At 37.1% G+C, this 21,099-nt stretch overlaps 2 protein-coding genes and 1 pseudogene across 4 annotated transcripts in view; 2 read left to right on the top strand and 1 right to left on the bottom strand.

Annotated features, from left to right (window-relative positions):
• The first annotated feature begins 4,501 nt into the window (after positions 1–4,501).
• LOC132183732 (peroxidase 7-like) lies at positions 4,502–6,000 on the top strand (annotated as a pseudogene).
• Positions 6,001–14,680: 8,680 nt separating this feature from the next.
• Positions 14,681–16,795, top strand: LOC132184263 (metacaspase-5). Its single transcript, XM_059597826.2, has 2 exons — positions 14,681–15,240; positions 15,814–16,795. The coding sequence occupies exons 1-2, from the start codon at positions 14,895–14,897 to the stop codon at positions 16,722–16,724; spliced, it is 1,257 nt and encodes a 418-aa protein (XP_059453809.1). The 5' UTR covers positions 14,681–14,894; the 3' UTR covers positions 16,725–16,795.
• A 46-nt stretch (positions 16,796–16,841) lies between these two features.
• EMB1135 (RING/FYVE/PHD zinc finger superfamily protein) overlaps positions 16,842–21,099 on the bottom strand; it is a 28,158-nt gene continuing 23,900 nt past the window's right edge. The window contains exons 28-32 of one of the 3 annotated variants that reach the window (XM_059597822.2): positions 20,627–20,680; positions 20,441–20,543; positions 19,798–19,926; positions 17,606–17,717; positions 16,842–17,282 (exon numbers count right to left, since the gene is read on the bottom strand). In XM_059597822.2, the coding sequence (XP_059453805.1) occupies positions 17,251–17,282; positions 17,606–17,717; positions 19,798–19,926; positions 20,441–20,543; positions 20,627–20,680 (430 nt within the window). In that variant the 3' untranslated portion in view covers positions 16,842–17,250. Of the gene's footprint in view, positions 17,283–17,605; positions 17,718–19,797; positions 19,927–20,440; positions 20,544–20,626; positions 20,681–21,099 lie in introns of those variants that run through there. The other 2 variants (XM_059597823.2, XR_009440547.2) reach the window with 2 other exon arrangements.

Here is a 21,099-nt window from a genome sequence, read left to right as displayed (position 1 = left end):
CATATAATTAATTAAATCATATATGATATTGCTGAAGAAGATCAGAGCAAGATATTGATTTGATTTAGAAGTGTTGCATTGCAGAGATTTTCAAAAATTTAGATTTTTTAGTTGAACCTAGTTTTCGGGACGTTAATTTGCAAAGATAGATATCAATTGAATCAACTCTTTTATTATTATTATTATTATTATTTTTTGAATTCTTTTTTCTTTTCTCTTAAGTGAGAATTAATATTATGCTAAATTGTTAATCAGAACCGTAGGACCTTACATATATAATATATTAGTCATATAATTAATTAAATCATATATGATATTCTTGAAGAAGATTATAGCAAAATATTGATTTAATTTAGGAGTGTTGATTTGCAAAGATTTTCGAAAATTTAGACGGTTTAGTTGAACCTAGTTTTCGGGATGTTGATTTGCATAGATAGATATTAGTTGAATTGGCTCTCTTTTATTTTATTTTTTTGAATTCTTTTTTCTTTTCTTTTAAGTGAGAATTAATATTATGTTAAATTGTTAAGCACAACTGTAGGAACTTACACATATAATATGTTAGTCATATAATTAACTAAATCATATATGATATTGCTCAAGAAGATGAGAGTAAGATATTGATTTAACTTGGAAGTGTTGAATTGCAAAGATTTTCAAAAATTTAGACTGTTTAGTTGAACCTAGTTTCCAGAACATTAATTTGCATAGATAGATATTAATTGAATCAACTCTCTTTTTTTTTTTTTTTTTTGAATTCATTTTTTTTTCTCTTAATTGAGAATTAATATTATGTTAAATTGTTAATCACAACAGTAAGAACTTACATATATAATATGTTAGTCATATAATTAATTAAATCATATATGATATTGTTGAAGAAGATCAGAGCAAGATATTGGTTTGATTTAGGAGTGTTGATTTGCAGAATTTTCGAAAATTTAGACAGGTTAATTGAACCTAGTTTTCGGGACATTAATTTGCATAGATAGATATTAATTGAATCAACTCTCTCTCTTTTTTCTTTTTTTTGAATTTTTTTTGCTTTTCTCTCAACCGTAGGATTTTTTTTCTTTTTTGAATTGATATTCCAATATTATAGATCAAAATAAACAAAGTTCAGCTATTACAGCATCATGAATGCAATGAGGATAAGCCTCCCTCCAAACGTGGTCTGCATTACTACCTAACCCCAACTTGGCAAGCTCATGAGCCACCACATTGCCTGTTCTTTTAATATGACACACATGCCATTCCGTAAGAGTAGATAACAGTGCCTTGGTGTCGTTCATCACCATCCCAAAGGTACACCAACTCAGACCATCTTTATTCAGAGCATTTATCACCTCCAGTGCATCACCTTCGAGAACGATCTTGGAAAAACCCAGAGTATGGCACAATTCGACTGTCTTCCACGCCCCCATTGCTTCCGCAACAGAGGGGTATGTGATATTTGGTCTAGACCCACTCATGGCTGCTATCACCCTTCCTACATGATCCCTTGCAACAATTCCGAATCCCATAGTTTGAGTTCTCTCATCCAGTACAGCATCCTAGTTAAGTTTAATAACTCATGCTTCAGGCGGCCTCCAGGTTAAACTCCCAGTGTCTGGTTGTTTCAACACTCCTCCCCTTCTCCCCTGTTCGGCCTTGTTATGCTGCTCGATTTGAGACATTGCTAGTTCCATGATAATAGCCAGTGGCTAGAATTCCCCTCCAAAAACTATCTTATTTCTTCTCAACCACAGTAGCCTGGCCACGATCACCATCTTCTGCATCTCGGCTTCCTCCAGTTTTTCTAGCAAATTCAAAAATAAGGTGACAAAATCAACCTCTATCGTTGCACACTTTTGGAGACTAGCACTACCCATATCCCACACATCCCTAGCGGCTTCACACGTCTAGAGAACGTGCTCCACTGTTTCCTCAACCAGTCCACAAATAGGGCAGAAAGCATCCGAAGTAATGCCCTTCGTAAATCGATTGAGTTTGGTTGGGAGAATGTTGCTGCACGCCTTCCACAAGAAAAATTTTACTACTGCCGGCACCTGAATCTTCCATACTGCCTTCCACAGTTTCCGGCTTTGTTCTTTTCTGTCCCTTGCTAAGTGGTAGGCACTTCTTACAGAGAATTCCCCATGTTTTGTCCCCACCCAAACCAGCTTATCTAGTTGCCTTTGTGGGCAAACAGGAATGTTGCATATGATAGTGGCCTCCTCTCTACTAAAAATGTTGTGTATGAGCTAAAAATTCCACTAATTGGTATTCCTGTCAATAAGGGAGCAGACCTTGGCCTCAGGTGCTCAGAATTGGTTTGGAGATTGGATAGCAAAGGAAAGAGGGGTTGGGATCCACCGGTCACCCCAAATGCTCACTGATTGTCCATTACCTATTCTCCATATTAGGCCCTCATTAAGGAGTGCTCTAGCATTCCAAATAATGTGCCATGCGTAAAATGGATTCCGTCCCAGCTGAGAACTAAGGAACGTGCCCTTTGAGTAGTATTTTTGTTGGAACACCTTGGCAACTAGCGAGGATGACGTCCTTAAAAGGAGTAATCCATACGGTGGTAGCAATCTAGTGCTTGGTGATTGAGTTTGCCACAAACCTGACAGGGAACATGATTAGAGGTAGAAAAGGAATCTGAGTTACCTTGTGTATTTGATGCATGCAGTTTTGGGCTAAACTGGTTCTGAGTAAAGTTTCTAGGAGAACTGAACATGTTCTGAGGAAAGTTTCTAGGAGGAAACTTTTGCTGTGGAGAGAACCTTTGCTGTGATGGAAAACGTGGCTGTGGGTATCCTCTGTTCTTCTGAAAATTGCAATTTCCACTGCCTGGTCTCTCTGAGAACAACGCAAAAGTGGAAGAATCAAGAGCAATTGTACGTTGCTGATTTAGTAGCATTTCATGGTTTAAGAGTTCATCATGAAAGTCATCAAAGTTGAGTTGCTTCTCCCTCGTAGCAATCGAGTATGAGGTGATATAAGTTGGTGACTGAAGGATTGAGACCATTCATCATATTTAATAGACTGACCAACGGCAGCAAGTTGGTCTGCTGAGGACTTGGCAATTTGCAAGTACTCTGAGCATGACGTTGACCCTTGTTTCAAGTTCTACAGGTTCTTCTTCAGGTTAGTGATCCTGGAGCGAGATTGTGATGCAAACCTGCTTGAAAGAATAGCCCAAACCTGTTGAGAGGTTTAGTCCATAGACTGCAGATAATACCGAGTCAGACAGAGTTGTAGTGAGCCAACGTAAGGACATATTGGTCCTTACGGGTCCAGATACTGAATTCTGGCTTAGGAATCTCCTTTCCCTCATTATTAGTGATAAATTTCGGAGGGCATGGATCAGTACCATCAACAATGCCCATTAATTCGCTATTGCGCAATGCTGGGTGGACTTGTGTCTGCCACCTCAAATAGTTGTTGTTGTTTTCAAGTTTTGTGGGATTTTGGTTGAAGTTGGGTAGTGAGATGTTGGCGGAAGTGTTGCTAGAAATTGCCATTGAACCAAGAACTAGGATGAAATTGGCGTATGCCTAAACAGGCTTTGATACCATGAAAGTTTAAGTGATGCGAAGGGTTTTGGCAAGAAACCAAACCCGTATGCTTAGTTTTTCATTTATAAAGTAATTTAGTTACCTAGGATAAAGTATAGTAACAATATACATTTGAATTTAAATCGAAGAAAGCATCAATCATTATCTAATCCTTGTGACTTAGAATGAGAGTCCTTATTAGATGTGTGAGCTATAACTTCTCTTGATAATCTCTGAGAAATGAACTTCAAATCTATTGATAGAGATGTAGATGGACTTGGACGCTTGTGAGATTGGCTTGCATTCACTTGTGACATGGTGGCTTTATCTGCAGAGTCATTACATATGTTAACACTCAATAGCCTTACAAATTTTGAGAACACTTATGGAAGCAAGAAGGGAGATGAATGTTAAAACAGAGACTCAAGGACTTTTTTTGTGTGTTTTTCATATGGAACCTAGAGGAAGAACAGAGGAATTGACAGTAGAAACTCTTTTAATTAAGCATTAAAAAAAAAAATGTGCCTCTCACATATATGTTAGAGAGACACATCAATTATTAGACCGGGTTTAATGAAATTTCCTTCGATCTAATATAGAGAAGATTTATGTCCTTTACTTGTACATAGATTTTTGTGACTATCGAGAGGTGAGTTTTATTAGCATCTAAAGCATATCCAAACGTTCTTAACAAGAAGCCAGCATGCCCTCTTCCATGCATGTACTAAAACGATATTAACAAAGCTCTAAACTTTGGCGATTTCTGTTTTAGTTGAGCTTTACAAGAACAGGAAACAAGATTGATGGTTTAATCCGCCCATGACTCGTGGGTCATTGGATTTAGTTCCTGCTATTTTCTATGCTCAACCGATCATATAAATGAACATTTATTCTCTGCATTAATCAGTAAATCTCTCCTACTACTCTTGCTAGCAGTGATAGAAAGCACTCAAAGAAACATGAAATTTGGGTATTTGGCTCTCTTCGTCCTCCTTGTTAATTTGGAGTTATCGGTTATTGAACCTGTTACTGCGACTGCTAATTACTCTGAGGCATACTACGATGAGACATGTCCGGATGTTGTGGACATCATCGGCCAAAAATTAAGTGGACGCCTGGATTGAGAAGGATTTCACCTTGGCTGCAAGCCTCATTCGTTTGCAATTCCACGACTGTGCTGTTAGGGTAATTAGATACAATTTATATATATATATATATAGACAGTTTCTATAAATTAAATCAAACTCATTGGTGAAACTAAATCATTTCCTTGCTTTTTTTTTTTTATTTATTTTTTTTTTTTGAACTGAAAGAAATCATGTCCAATCATAATAAACTAGATACTAATATACTATATTTTTATCTCACAATACTAACATGTCAATTTCATTGTTAAAATAAATAAATAAATAAAAAGTTTATTAGGACTACTATATTAGAATTATCAATTATGTAATACAAATGTAATTTTAATGGGTTACGTAGAAAATCTTCATTCAATGAAACCTATACGTGTAAAATTTTGACTTTTGAGCTATACATGAAAAATACCCCACACACACACACAAAAAAAAAAAAAAAAAAGAGAAGGATTCCATAGTTCAACTAGAGTGGAGCAAGTTTGCAGATGATATTAATTTCCTCTAATCAATCAAAACATATGTTCGTCTATCTTCTTAAATTTCTTAGAAGAAAAGGTCGTGCATTATTGCAGGGATGCGACGGATCCATTTTGCTAAACTCTACAGCAAGCGAGAGGACAGCATCTGTCAGCAGTACTCTGAGAGGTTTCCAAGTGATTGACGAAATCAAGGCAGCTCTTGAGGAGAGTTGCCCCAGAACCGTCTCTTGCGCCGACATTTTCGTCGGCGCTGCGAGAGAGGCTAGCCTTTTTATCGAAGGCCCCTTTTGGCCAGTCCCGTTCGGGCGCAAAGATGGGACAGTTTCTATAGACACAGAAGCCAAAAAGGTCCCTCACAGGCATGAAAATGTCACCACCTTGATCAATTTTTTCAAATCTAAAGGTCTAGATATGCATGATTTAGTCACTCTCTCTGGAGCACACACCATCGGAAGAGCTTCCTGCAGTACATTTCTAAACAGGGTCAGCGATTTCAATGGAACCGGAAAGCCCGATCCCTCACTCGATGCCACTTACATGAATCTTTTGAAGGAAAGATGTAGCCAGGGAACGGACCTTGTAAATCTCGATGTAACAACTCCGAAGACGTTTGACACTGTTTACTACAAAAATCTTCAAACAAGGAAAGGATTGTTAACGACAGATCAAGAACTCTCTTCAGATCCAAGAACGACTCTCTTGGTAGATAAAATGGCGTCTCACCCCCGTTTCTTTGAGAGGCGCTTTTCGGAGGCTATGGTAAAGCTTGGGAACGTCGGAGTTCTTACTGGGAATGAAGGTGAAGTTCGAGTGAATTGCAATCTCGTCAATAGTTAGTTGAAGAGTGGTATAGAGGTCCTTAATTGTGTTATTTTGGCATTCAATAAAATTGGACGCTTGGCCTTGTGCGTCCCAAAATGTAATTAGGAGTACGTGGATTGCATGCATGACTCCATGCATGATGTATTTCAATCAAGGTTTTGTTTCTTATAAACTGGTGGTCTTTCCCTTCCTTTCTTGGCAATGGATCGAAGCAGCTGTGCAATCACATATTGATTGCCTGATTGCTGGAATCTTGCTGTACCAGTGTATTGAGTACATTGTTGATCATCTTGAGCATATGTGGCAGCACCTCCTGCCTTGAACTTTATCTCATTAACACGTACGCTGAGCACAAGTGGCAGTATTTGCTGTCTTGGACTCAAAATCACCTGTCGCGCTAATGACTATTAGCGAGGTCGCTAAAGACGGATTATTAATTACTTTCAAAAGTCGTCACTAATTAATAATTAATATTAGTAGTTGCTATAGATAGCGTTAAAAATTACCTCTCATGAGATAATTTGTCATTGCTATTTGCTAATATCATGTTATCAACGACGACTAGTGTTGTCACTGATTATTTGTTCATCAGAGACGACAATGTCATCGCTAATTATATAAAAAATATTTGGAAAAAATATAAAAAAGTCTCCTAAATTACCCTTTGTTTACAATATAGCATCTCAATGTTCAAAATGTACTAAAGTAACTCCTCAAACTATCAAAATGTATAAAAAATGTCACTTATTTTTTATATTCTTATAATACCCCTATTCTTTTAACAAATAAAATAATAAAATAATTGTAAAAAAAAAAAAAAAAAAAAAAAAAACCAAACAATTTTTTTTTAAAAAAAAAAAAAATTTTTGGAATAAATAAATAATTTAGGCCAACTAAAGTGACTATTCATGTCATATTAAAGTAAAATCAAATGTACGGTTCTTGAGATATTTCAAAAAAACAACAATTTAGTCTCTGGAGTCAAATTCTGTTAAAAAATTATTTTTATTCGCCCATTGATTTTACTTTAATACGACATGAAGCAATTTATAATTTAAGCCAACTACAATGACTAATTTTTTTTTTTTTTTTTTTTTTTTGTATTTATTCACCCATTGGCTTTTTTGTATTTTTCACTAATTTTTTGGATTTTTTTTATAATCATTTTATTTGTTAAAAGAATATGAGTATTATAGGAATATAAAAAAAAATATGTGGCATTTTTTATACATTTTGATAGTTTGTGGGTTACTTTAAAGGGATATATTGTAAACAACTGGTAGTTTGGAATTTTTTTTATACTTTTCCCAACATATTAACTAGCAACTAATGATAAAAAAAATAATAATAATAAAAAGAAGTGCCAATTACTGTTTTAATTTTTTGCTATTAATTATATAAATAACTTATTAATCTACATAAAACAAAACAAAAAGAACACATAATATTTTAAAAAAGTACTAAACTAACGGAAGATGAATTGTTCGAAATATTTACACAACAATTATAACTGAAAAAGGTGGAGATGGGCAATGAGAGTGGACCCTCTACACCCTTCACTCTCGTACAGAGGATAGTAGAGACTAGAAGTCTAGATCTCTACCCCAACCCTTCACTCTCGAGCTCGCATGTCGTCACCCCTACTGTCCCGGAGCTGCCATGGTGGAGCTCCGTCTCCACCACCTTTCTTTGCAGGGGTGGAGGGTGTAGAAGGTAGAGGGGTAGGGTGGATCTACCCATCTCCGCTCCATCTTCACCGGCCTTTTTTTCCCATTTTTTTAAGGGAAAAATATAAAAAATTCCTCAAACTACTAGCCGTTTTCGATTTAGTCTCCTAATGTTTCAAAAGTGATAAAGTAGCCTCCTAAACTACCAAACTATTACATTTTGGCCACTCCGTTAGTCAAAATCGTCAGTTTAAACGGAAACTGAAAAACGATGTTGTTTTGTTAGAGGTTACTTTATCACTTTCTGAACATTAGGAGGTTAAAATGAAAACGGCTGGTAGTTTGAGGGGCTTTTTTATATTTTTTCCAAAAAAAATTTTCTTCATAAAAGGGCATTGTAGTAACTTACCCATAACAAAACGACGTCGTTTTGCAGTTTTCGTCCAAACTTATGGTTTTGACTAACGGAGTGGCCAAAATGCAATAGTTTGGTAGTTTGGGAGGCTACTTTATCACTTTTGAAACATTAAGTGGCTAAATAAAAAACGGCTAGTAGTTTGGGAAACTTTTTTATATTTTTTCCTTTTTCTAATAATTCGGGCATAATTGTGTATGTAGCATACATATATAGATCTAAGTACAAATGACAGATGATAAGTCTTCAGTTAAAAGTTGGATGGAAAATACGACGGAATGACTTAATTGGCAAAATTAAAAATCCAAATCCTTATTTGTCACAAGGATAAATTTTTGAAAATATTTAATTATTGTGGGAAGGGAATGACATTGAAAGAGATCAAAGTATATATGGTTCTAGGGATCATGTAGTGTCATAACTCCATTTTAGAAAAGGGATAAAAAGAGGATTGCTACGATGGGCTTAAATAATAAATACAAGGTAATAAAAAATAGTTCAAATAACTTGTAACTTCAATATTGTTTGCATTTTATTTTAATTTTGATCTGAATTTTATTGAATTATTTTATTACAAAAATAGAAATAGAAATTCCTTCTAGCTAGGCTGTCAGCCTGTCATTGGTTGCACTTCTGCCTTCTACATGTGCACAAATTAATTAGACTTATTTGTCTTCTAAAATGGAGTTAATGCACCCCCAAAGCCAATGGTTTCGTTGAATAAAAGCAGTAAAATCCAATAGTCAGTTGGTGGGCGAACGTGGCTTTCAATTGATGGTGCATATATATTGTTGATACAAAATATTTTCCAAGGCCCAAATAAGGTGCCTACTCCAAATAAAAGGCCCACAGCTCAGTAAGTCACTAAGTCATTAAGCCCAAGCCCTTACAATCTTGGCACGATTGCCTAGTCATCGCCTAGTCTGCTCCAAATCGTGTAGCTTTGCACCATATTATGCTAGCCCAATGATCAAGGGAGCCTATCTATCACTCAACAACTCAAATTAGAGTATAACAAATTAGATCTCTCCCAAAAGGAATCCAGATACATGATATACTCTCCCTGCAATCTCCAAGATTATCTTGAAGGATAATCTTCAGTTAAAACCACTCCCACAAATCAATGGAGTCGAGTAAGAGTCCTACAAGGACTCACTCACTCACAACTTCTATAAAAGTAGGAGTCAACAAATAATACAAACACGGTGAATTCTATACTCAACTACTCTCAATTCATTATCCCTCTATTATTATCTACTCTCATTTTTACTCACATTCTAACTTAGGCATCAGAGGTGGAATGGCCACCACACCCTCCACTTCATGGCCTTCCACTACTGATCCATTTTTGCTCTTAGCAGACTTTGAATCCAGTTGCTATCAGAGTTGATAATTGTCTTAACAGTTGGCACCGTCTATGGGAAACAAGGATCATCTAGACGATTCAAAGTTCAAACAGGACAAAAGTCACGAATGGTAGCCACGAGATCTCAAGGCCAAACCGAAGATCCCAACATGAAAGACGTTCTCCCTTCCAAGCCGAAAAACATCAATCAACATGATATCGGCAATCTCAAAACTGAAGAAACTCCAACGGCGTGTAACACCCCGATCCCATATTGGGAAGATGAGAAGAAGTCCACATAGAATGGGTGGTTTATAAAGAGAGTCATGTATGCTAAGTCCTACATTGCCTAGTCACTATGTGAAACTAGGCTTTATAATGAATTGTAGTGAAGCTCCAAATTGACTAGTCCTTTTGGAGTAATAGCGCAGATGTGGCTAGCACTTTTCCCTGTATCATTACAAATAGTATCGGAGCCACCTAGTAACGTCAGGTCATGTGGTACTGTAGCACTGCATGACGTGGCCCTGACGAGGACGTCAGTAATTTAAGAGGGGGAGTTTGTAACACCTCGGTCCCATATTGGGAAGATGAGAAGAAGCCCACATAGAGTGGGTGGTTTATAAAGATAATCATGGGTGCTAAATCTCACATTGCCTAGTTACTATGTGAAATTGGGCTTTATAATAAATTTTACGGAAGCTCCAAATTGACTAGTCTTTTTGGGGTAATAGCGCAGATGTGGCTAGCACTTTTCCCTGGGTCGTTACATGGCACCTCCCGTCTTTGGGCCGCACTTGCCAACCAGCAGGCGCCTAGAAACGTTGGAGTTCCAAAATGAGGCATATATTGGAAACCCTAGAGTTACTGCTACAAAGGAGTTACAAGCACTGGCACCAAGAGAATGACTCATCAGTTGTCGAACCACAGCCTGAAACAGCCAATGGACCTAAGAGGCCACCCACAACAACAAAGGACGACTCCATTGATACTCCTATGGATGCTTTCCAGGCACAGTTCCAAGACACGCTGGACAACCTAGTCTATCAACTAAATGGCTCCCACACTGCGGGCGATAGCGATTGGAGACGGACCTGCCATTCACCAAGAAGGTAGCGGACGCTAATTTGCCTGACAAGTTCAAATTGCCACACATGGATCGCTACGAAGGAAGCCGAGACCTAGCGAACCATCTTGAAACATACAGAGCTCACATGGCGTTGCAAGCCTCGTCTAACACGATCCTTTGCCGAGCATTCCCCCTTACCCTCAAGGGAGTGGCCAATCGCTAGTTTAGCAATCTGCAATTGCGATCCATAGGAAACTTCGCTGAACTTGGTAAGAACTTTCTTTCCCATTTCATTGGAAATCGCTGGCGCCGCAAGCCGATGACATATTTGCTAACAGTGAAGCAGGAGTACAATGAGTCATTGCAAAGCTACATGGCTCGATTCAACTGAGAGAAACTCATGATCGGCGACCAAGATGAAAGAGTGGTCCTCCCCGCCCTAGTGGGAGGAATATGGCCTCATAGTCCATTTATGGCCGACGTGGTAAGCGATCCACCAAGAAATCTAGAATGGCTCATGGCGAAAGCCGAAAAATTTATCAACGTCAAAGAAACCATAAAGGCATTTGCAGAACAAGCCCGAACAGAGAAGTCTCTTGAAAGAAGGAAGGACAGCCGACAATCCGAGAGGGATGTACGGACCTGCAGAGTAGAAAATTGTTTCGTTGCATACCTCGCTCCTTTGTAGAGCAAAACCAGGCGAGCCACTATCTGTCTATCTAACGTCTTCAGCCGCAACCACTAGCTTAGTTCTTATCAGGGAAGATCGTCGGACAACTAGTAAGTCTAGCAGACCGCTAAGGTCGTCGAACAACTACTAAGTCCAACGGACACCTGCCAACCAACAGACAACAAGGGACGTCAGAACCAATCGAGCTCATGTTGCAACGAAGCTTCAGGAATCAACACAAGTAAAAGAATTCGTCAAACGCAAAAAATCATCATGATGAACCCGACGGACCTGAAGGGTCGTCCCTCACCGATGGACCTGAAGGGTCATACCTCACCGACAGACCTGAAGGGTTGTCCCTCACCGACGGACCTGAAGGGTCGTTCCTCACCAACGAACCTGAAGGGTTGTTCCTCACCAATAAAATAATGATCTAATACGCAATAGCCCCATGAGCTCGTGATTCGGACAAAGACTTCATGGTCTCTACCCTTTCATTGGATTCTTGCTCCAGCAACAGCAGATCTACACTCACGTTTGATCAATCTAAAAGATATGTTGAATGTTTCTCCCTCTTTTCTGTATATATATTTAGCCTCTTGTTTTTCTCCGATTTATTATTTTTATATGTGTGCCCCTGCTTCCTATTGTCAAAAGAGCTACAATCTCTTTTTTGTTGCTCCATTGAATTGTGCACCTCATATAGTTGCCCTCAATACGGTAACCATATGGACCTATTAGCCATCAATCATGTATGATGTTTTCGGCTCCACACTTTGTTCAAAGCATACTAACTTAAACATTGGGGAGTCCCTGCTAACCCAGGGATGCTATCCCTAGAATAACTCCTGGCGGACCACTCAACGGTCTCACTGTCTCTCTCTCCATCTTCAAAAGAAAGAAGGCACACCAATGTATCAAAGGAAACTCCACATGCATGCGTGAAACCACGAAACGGTGATGAGCCAACATCCCGCTTGGATTGGTAAGGGTATACTCCGTATTTACATAACGGTACTCCTTTATGCAACTAAAACAGTGTCAGGTAGCCATCAACAAATTATACTTCATGGCATTTAATCATACTTTCTAGCATTAATTTAATGTTAAGAAAAGACCTTTCTGTAGTGGTAGGACGAATCAGCTTAATCATGTGAGACCTCCTATTATAAATTGATATATTTTTCTTTTTCAGATTAGCTAATAGAGCCTGCCAAAATTGTTAACTACCAATAATATTGAAACCCATATGTTTACCACACCTTAGAAAATGGTGAGATCTTCATTAAACTTTATTTATTTGTGATGATTTTTATGAATAAGTCGTTTTCTAAGCTTCTTCTATTCTGGAGAGGAATAAAGATTAAATACAATTATGGCATATTTGTGATGTTCGTGTCATGTTGCTATTTCATTTGGATATTCTGAACCTTGTCTTTATCCACCCAGTAACCCCAAGTTAAACTAAACACTAATGAGCTGTGCTTGAACAAGCTTGATCGGCTGACAGCCAATTGACCGCGAAGTTCCAAAGTCTGGTGAGGAGTTTGATGTTACATTTACTAGGGTGAAAAGGTGGGCGATTAAATTATTAACCACACTAACTGCTAATCGCTTTTGAAGACGATTGGAAAAAATTGCTAACTGCCTATATATATTATATAATATAAAAATATATTATATAGTATATATACAAATATATAAAAATACATGAAACGATGTGTTTTTGTGTTTAAAATTTTAAATGTAGATAAAAATCTAGAAATGATATCGTATGATACTATCATATTACCATAAAAATGACATTTTTTTTTTTTTTTTTTCGCGGAAAAGGTTAGTGAATTTACTAACCTCCTAGGTGGTTACAGTCAGCGGTTTTAGCCAATAACTACTAACCATAACCGCATTTCCACCCCTAACATTTACACTTAAAAACCACCTAGAGTAATGCTAGAAACTTCAACTATTTTATAATGTTGAAGTGATAGTCTAACCGACTTTTAGATTAGTATTTGTTAAAAATTATATATATATATATATATATATATATATATATAAAACAATTGATTGGTACTCGAGCATTGTGAAATAATTGTGAAAAAAAAAAAAAAAAAAAAAAGTTGTATGTAGCATCAGAAAATATAATTCAAATTGAGTACTATTATATACTCCACCATTATCCCACTATGACATTGCACTTCTAATTTGTTAATATATTATTTACTCTCATAATTCTCATACGTTACATTTTGATTATGTAACTTTCATACATTATTCTCATAATTTTTATATGTTATATATCGATTATGTAACTCTCATATATTACTCTCATAATTCTCATATGTTACATATTAATTGTGTAATTATTGTATTCATTGTCTTATTCAACTATATATATAGGCCATTTCAAGTAAATAAGAGAAAAATGTAACCCTTACGGCTTTATCATATGAACGTAGGTTATATTAGCAAACCACGTAAAATTCATTTTGTTTTAAATATTTCCATTATTGTCTTTATTGTCTTTTTTTTTTTTTTTTTTTTTCTTCTAATGGTGAATTGAAGGCCAAGTGAACACAGTGGGATAGTAGCCGAATATTAGTGTAGCATTAGTCATTCGAAATTCTATATATATACTACACTCTATCGTAATCATTCTACTAAGCAAATCCTTGTTAAAAAAAATTTCAAAAATTAATAGATGCTCTAGCATTAACAAAGAGAATGTAGTATGTATTATTGCTTCCATCAAATTACTTGATTGGGTAGATGTTTACCCACGATATAGTAAGGTCATTTTAAAAATGTATTTTGTAGGCCATATTTTATTAATTTTTTTTAAAAAAAAGGGGAAAAAGAAAACAAAAAAGAAAGTCATCTTGTTTATTTTATTTCCATTATTGTATTTATTTTTCATTTGATTTTTTTTTTTTTTTTTTTTTTCATAATTCACCGTTAAATCAATCCTTATTAAAAGAAAAAAGAATTCCAATGATGAATCGAATGCCAAGTGAAGATAGTAGGATAGTAGTGGAATATTAGTATAGCATTACTCATTTGAAATTATACATACTACACCCTATCTTAATTCTTAATCATATTATACTAAGCTAACGTGACACTGCACATCAATCTTTGTTAAAAAAAGAAAAAGAAAAAGAAAAAAAAAGAAAGTATTATTACTATCGTTTAAATTACTTGGTTGGGTAGATGTTTAATATTAGGTCCTTTTTGTAGGCGATTTTTTTTTATTAAAAAAAAAAAAAAAACACAAAAAATAAAGTACTCTTTTTTCTCCAATAAAAACAAAAAAAACTCCTTTTGCCGACACGTAGGGAGGGGAGGCAATGACAAATTACTTTGCACCCCACCACCACTCACCGAAAAAGTAAAGCGATATCTCAAACCGAATCCATCATAATTTCATAAAATGGTTTGAATAGCAGTTGGATCCCGAGGCCTTAAATTCCAAAGTATTTTTATCATTTTTCTTCCTTTTATTTTATTTTGTTAACGTGGTAACGTGAATCAATAATCATTGCTTGAGACCCAATATCAAAAACTCTTATTTTTTAAAAAAAAATAATAAATAAATAACTAAAAAACTGATCGGTGCACCTCAGCGAAGGGATAAATAAGAGAGAGTATTCGCCTGCCACCGTGTGATCAGTTTGTGCTTTGTCGTTAAAGGCCATCAAAAACAAAAGGAAGAAGAAAAAGTCATTTGTGTTTTCGATCAAATCATGGCAAAGAAGGCGGTGCTGATAGGATGCAACTACCCAGGAACGAAGGCGGAGCTCAAGGGTTGCATTAACGATGTCAAGAAGGCTTACCAGTGCCTCGTAGACCGTTACGGATTCTCCGAAGACGACATCACGGTGCTGATCGACACCGATGATTCTTACACCCAGCCCACGGGCAAGAACATCCGCAGGGCTCTTGTGGATCTGCTGCGATCCGCTGAGCCGGGGGACTTTCTCTTTGTGCACTACAGCGGCCACGGCACTCGTCTCCCCGCCGAGACCGGTGAAGATGATGACACTGGATATGATGAGTGCATTGTTCCCGCTGATATGAATCTCATCACTGGTTGTTCTTTCTTCCCCTTTTTTATTCCTTTACTCCAATGGGATTTTCTTTTTTCTTCTTTTTCTATTTTTCATTTCCTGTTTGTTGTTATTCTTGATGGGTTTTTTTTTTTTTTTTTATCATTGTCATGACTGTGATTTCAGATCTTCGCGTGCCTGTTTGTGGAATTCTAGAAAAAAGCAAAAAAAGCATTTCTTTATTGGGTATATTCTTGAGCGATCCATAGCTTCTCCGTGGAAAGAATCTTTCTTGATTTTCTCGAATATCTGGATCTGATCCTTACTTTTTCATTTTTATCGAATATCTGATTTTTTTTATTTTTTATTTTTCCAAAGCCCAACATGAAAATGGATAGATGGATCTCCTGAACATTCCCTTTGTTTCTTGGGTGAAATTTTCCCAAAAAAGTTGTTTTACCCAAATTCATGCATTGCATTTTGGAATTTCAGAGGATTTATTATAAATAGATCATAGCTATTTGAATGGGTGAATCTCATGTTTCCTGATCGTAAAAGAAAAAAAGGGATGTCATCATGCTAACAGTGAGTGGGGACATAATGTTGTTGTAAACAGATGATGATTTCAGGGAGTTTGTCGACCGTGTCCCAGAAGGTTGCCGGATCACCATTGTATCCGATTCGTGTCACAGCGGCGGCCTCATTGATGAGAGCAAGGAGCAGATTGGGGAGAGTACAAAGCGTGAAGAAGACAGCTCAGGCTCCTCCGGCTTTGGATTTAAAAGCTTTTTGAAACAGACGGTGGGAGATGCTTTGGAGTCTCGTGGAATTCAAATCCCACATCACCGTCGTCACCGGGGAGAAGATGATGAGGATGCTAACAGAGATGTTGAAATTGCATATGGCGAGCGAGGGTATGTTAAGAGTAGGTCCTTGCCTCTCTCGACCCTCATCGAAATACTCAAGCAGAAAACCGGCAAGGACGATATTGATGTCGGGAAGCTGAGGCCGACGCTTTTCGACGTCTTTGGGGAAGATGCGAGCCCCAAGGTGAAGAAGTTCATGAAGGTTGTGTTCAACAAGCTTCAACATGGGGAAGGTGAAGGTGAAGGAGGAGGCAGTGGGTTGTTGGGGATGGTTGGAAATCTGGCTCAAGAGTTTCTCAAACATAAGCTGGAGGAGAATGATGAGGGGTATGCAAAACCAGCCATGGATACACAAGTAGGGAGCAAGGAAGAGGTCTACGCAGGATCAGCCAAGCGTGCCCTTCCTGACAGTGGAATCCTCATCAGTGGCTGCCAGACCGACCAAACGTCGGCTGATGCGAGTCCTCCGGGTGGCGGTTCTCATGAAGCTTATGGAGCTCTCAGCAATGCAATTCAGACCATCATCGCCGAGACAGATGGTCAAATAACTAATCAGGAGCTTGTTTTGAAGGCCAGAGAGTTGCTGAAGAGCCAGGGTTTTACTCAGCGACCTGGCCTCTATTGCAGTGACCATCATGTTGATGCTCCTTTTGTGTGCTGATCTACAAGCCCTTTGATACAAATATTTATCTATTATAATGGGAATAAATAACTGTGTGGGATTTTTGATGAGGTGAGAGTGTTTCCTTGTACTGCTTTGCTTTTGGGATTTGGTAAATAAAATCTTTAACAAGAGGAATTTCCATTTGATCTGTTCTTTGAATAAAACAGCATGTTCACTGATACAAATTAGTTCAAGCAGAACTATTATCATTACAGCCTACTGAACTGTGCCTTTCACCTTTCGTGACAATGTTGATAATATACAAAATTATGACGAAAAAAATTGAAGCCTGAATCAAAAAAATCAAAATGAATGAGACTGCACAATGCTGTTAGATGGTGCAGAGATATCCTCTTTTCTATTTCTTCCTCTCTCTCTCTCTCCCTCTTCTCTTCTCCAGTGTGCGGCCCGGACGGGCTCCTTGAAACGTAAACTATGTTCCTCGCTTCAAAACTGTTGCATCTTGGCAGGAGAGCTAACAGATACAAACAGCTATCTGTTTGAGCAGAAAGACCGGCACATCTCAATCGTCGATATCTTGTACCCATGCTAGATCTGCAACCAGTGTAAAAGTCAACTATATTAGTTTCCATATGCATAACTTCCACGAAATGATTTGAGATCAGAACCAATAAACATGTAATCGAAGAATATCATTCATGAGCTCTCTGAAGTTTTGAGTTTGGGGATTGTAATTGCATTAACAATAGTGCCAGAAATTTTTGCGACCCCTCAATTACCAGATTACACAAATGAATGCTGTGTGCAAATAAAACTATCTGTGCAAGTAATGCAACAAGAAGAAAGAAAAAATAACCAAACATAGAGTTTGTGTGCGTGTTTGTGTGCATGCAAGCACCCATGAAAGAGGGGGCAACCTTGAAGCACAGATTCAACTGCTGCATTAGGGACAAGAAGCCCAACTATTCGCCGATTGTCTGTAGTAGTTTCTATACGCACCACACGGAGCCGCTTGTGGCTATGGCGGGCCTACATAACATTTCAGTTGTCATTGATCAGTAATTACTTATATAGAACAAGATATACATGAGTGGCCCCCACTTGGAGGACCAAAGCAAAAAAGTTATCAGTCTTTAGCAAGCCAAAATATACATCACTACATGACAATAATTAAGTATGTGGATCATCCGAAAGCATGCACAACTTCTCCTCAAAAGTTCTGCTATTTCTTCCTTCCAAAGACACCTGAGAAAGCTATTGATGTCCTGGAATGGAGAGAGGGCTACAGACTTTAAGAACTAGGGTGTCATTAGGGATCAATTCTTATTGTTGACAAAAATTAACTAATGGAACAAAAATGCCTAACAATAAACGAAGTGTGTGTGTGTGTGTGTGTGTGAGAGAGAGAGAGAGAGAGAGAGAGGAACAGAAGGAAGACACCAGATATTGCAAAAAGGTGCAAATACTAAGAGCACTAGAACTCATCCAAAATTCGCATGATCCCCAAGCAGTATATAAGGCTATATTGTAGTATCACAAATCACCAATATAGCAAGTTAAGAAAGTGTGCCACCTATATGATTATGGTAAGATGGGTGCATGTACATAAGAAATATGAAATCTTTAAAAAAGGATGCAGAAAGTCGTGTAAAGGATGGTAGGCCCACTTTGGAGACCTAGAGATGCAAGAGTGCAGAAGATTAAAGATGAGGAGGTGAACGGACAAAGAAGGGCCAAGAAGTTAATAGAGAGTATGGCTTTAAACAGGGCAGAATGGAATTCATGTAGCAAAAGTTCAATACGCCTCTTCATTGACCTTGAAAAGACCCATATTATTCTATAACAGGACAAATTGCCATAAAGCAATCTTTTATGAAACTCAAGCTCCCCAAATTCCCTATGGTAGGAATAAGAAAACTTAGCCAGTGGGATTTTTTATTTTTATTTTTAAAAAAGAATACTTGGCAGTCAAGGAACCCGTAAACAAAAATATCCCCTCCTTCCTTGCACTAAAAGATAGGAACCTAGCCTATCCCACCTCAAACTTATATCACATATAGTTGGAACAAAAAGCAATCCAATATTAATATCCTACTTATCAAACACTACTCTTGGAGGCCCCCAACTGGTGCCCTCTTCAATGGTCAGAAATGGCTTGGAGGCTGAGAATTGAACTTTGATAATTTTACTTCGTACCAAATTTTATCCTAAAAGATTTACTAGTCCATTAGTCCACCATAAACTCGATCACCTTCAAAAACTTGGTTAATGACTCAGCAATTGGGGTAAATCATCACCTTATTTTCAACTACCCTTTCTGGATAGGATCAGTTGGAAGCTGTAGCTTTGACAAGGCAAGAATAATAAAAAATTTACAAAGCAGTGTAAAAAAGTAACATGTGTCCCTTAGTATGTAAGAAGCACATGTTTTTTTTAATAGTTTGTGCTTCTCACATATTTTTTTAATAGCATTAATAAGAAAGCATGTGAGAAGAACACATGTCACTTTAAGACTAATTTGTATGAATTGTAGCTAATTTCTGTCCAAAAAATATAGTAATCATAAAATGAAAATAGCTAGCATTCAGTTACTGCTACTTCACTTGAAACCATAGGAGTGATTAGGAGAAATGAAAGGCCCAAGGAAGCAGTTCCAAAGGGTGATCCTTGGAAAGAGGAAGTACAAGGGAATTAAAAATATCCATTGAATTGTTTTTTTTTTTCAAAAAAAAATGAAGATTGACTAACTAACTGAAACAGAGGACCCCCTAAAGCAAGGAGATAGTTTACATTCTAATGTCAGCTGCACAACACTTGTTGCATGTTCATAATCCAACTCTAGATGTTGCTCCGCTTTGCCCGACATAAAAATGTCTCGTCTTCCTTTTTTCCCCTTTGGTTTGTACATCTACTGGCACACCGAAGGTGCCAGTAAATAAATACAACACTAACAAGAATCTTGAATACTTATTTCACATTCCAAAATAAAAAATCAAAGAAAATCCCAAATTGGAAAACAAGGCTTCCATCTTATACCTATGTGTTTTTGTAAATTACAAAATCACATGGCTCTACTCTATCAATTAAGCAACAGGTGAGGCCAGGTTACCTGCTTAGAAAGGGCCTTCTCAATGGTGCCCCAAACAGGAAGGATAAGCCCACCCAATACATTTACTTCCTGTATTCTTCTGCCAACTGTACAGAAGTTGCCAAGCTTACAATTGGGGCCATGCATGCACTGCAGGTAAAGATAATAATAAGCTATGCTGAATAATAATGATAATAATAATAATAATAAGAAGAAGAAGAAGAAGAAGAAGAAGAAGAAGAAGAAGAAGATTAGAATCTACTAGGGTTAGCACAGGATAGATGGACTGAGTTTAATTGATGCTACAAACATCTTAAATTTTGTGAAAAAGATTCAAGAAGTCAAGCAGGTAATACAATGAATACAACGAATAAAACAACTAACAAAAATGACACATCTTACTCCAGTATTCTCATACACATAAATACACAAATACACCGCCACCTTAAGCATTTTTCCGTTAAGTGGCTGTTCCAAAGAATTGAACCAAGCACTTAAAGGATGACAATGAGAAACTTTTACCATTGCATTAATTAAATGATAAAAATCACTATTTCCTATGAGCTTAAGTTTTTAGGAGAAGTGGTGATTTAAGAATATCAGATTTTATTCTAAACAGAAATCGCTACAACCACAAAAGAATAGCTTCATCAACAATCACAACCTGTTTAGATGATACTTCATATTCATCTTCCCAACCACTACGAGCCTTCTCTAAAGATGACATTTTACGGTACTTGTTTTTAAGCTCTGCCAGAGCCATTTCCCTGGAGAAGGTAAAAATGAGGTGGTCAAACATTAGACATTAAGTGCAAAGTTAAATGAATCTTTTAACTGTCATTTTTTATACCTTAGTGACTCCCCAACAGCTGGACGGACTATCTTAAACATTCCAGATGCAGAACTGAATCACAACTCAAAGCAAAACAATAAAGAAAGAAAGAAAAAAAAAATCAGGCACATGGTTTTACTGATTTGAATTATATATAAGTAAATATGCATACATGAATGCGTGTCGGTGAAAGTACATATCACAGAATCTCTAAATGCAACATTCAAAAAATGCGATAATACTAGTCCATTTGCATCTTATTCCAGACTATAAGCAACAGAGATAAGAAGGTAAGGGTTTGATTTAGATGCATTTGAAAAACCTGAACATCAAACTACATATTCTTATTCTGTAACTAACTTGATATTTTATCCCTTTAAAAGGAAGATGCCGAATACTTTCACTCTAGTGATGAGCAACCAAAGTAGGTAACTACTTGTTAGTACAATGGCAAGATAAGCAACGGAAAACAAAACAAAAATAGACCAAAT

This window comes from Corylus avellana, chromosome 7 (assembly GCF_965113065.1).
Source record: "Corylus avellana chromosome 7, dhCorAvel1.hap1.2, whole genome shotgun sequence".
Classification (NCBI taxonomy): Eukaryota; Viridiplantae; Streptophyta; class Magnoliopsida; order Fagales; family Betulaceae; genus Corylus; species Corylus avellana.
Note: the sequence above shows the minus strand (reverse complement) of the source record. Positions and strands in the feature narration are given on the sequence as shown.

Coding starts and splice junctions, on each gene's coding strand:
- LOC132184263 (XM_059597826.2), top strand. CDS start 14,895: ATGGCAAAGAAGGCGGTGCTGATAGGATGCAACTACCCAGGAACGAAG. Junction 15,241..15,813: donor TGATATGAATCTCATCACTG/GTTGTTCTTTCT, acceptor TGTTGTAAACAG/ATGATGATTTCAGGGAGTTT.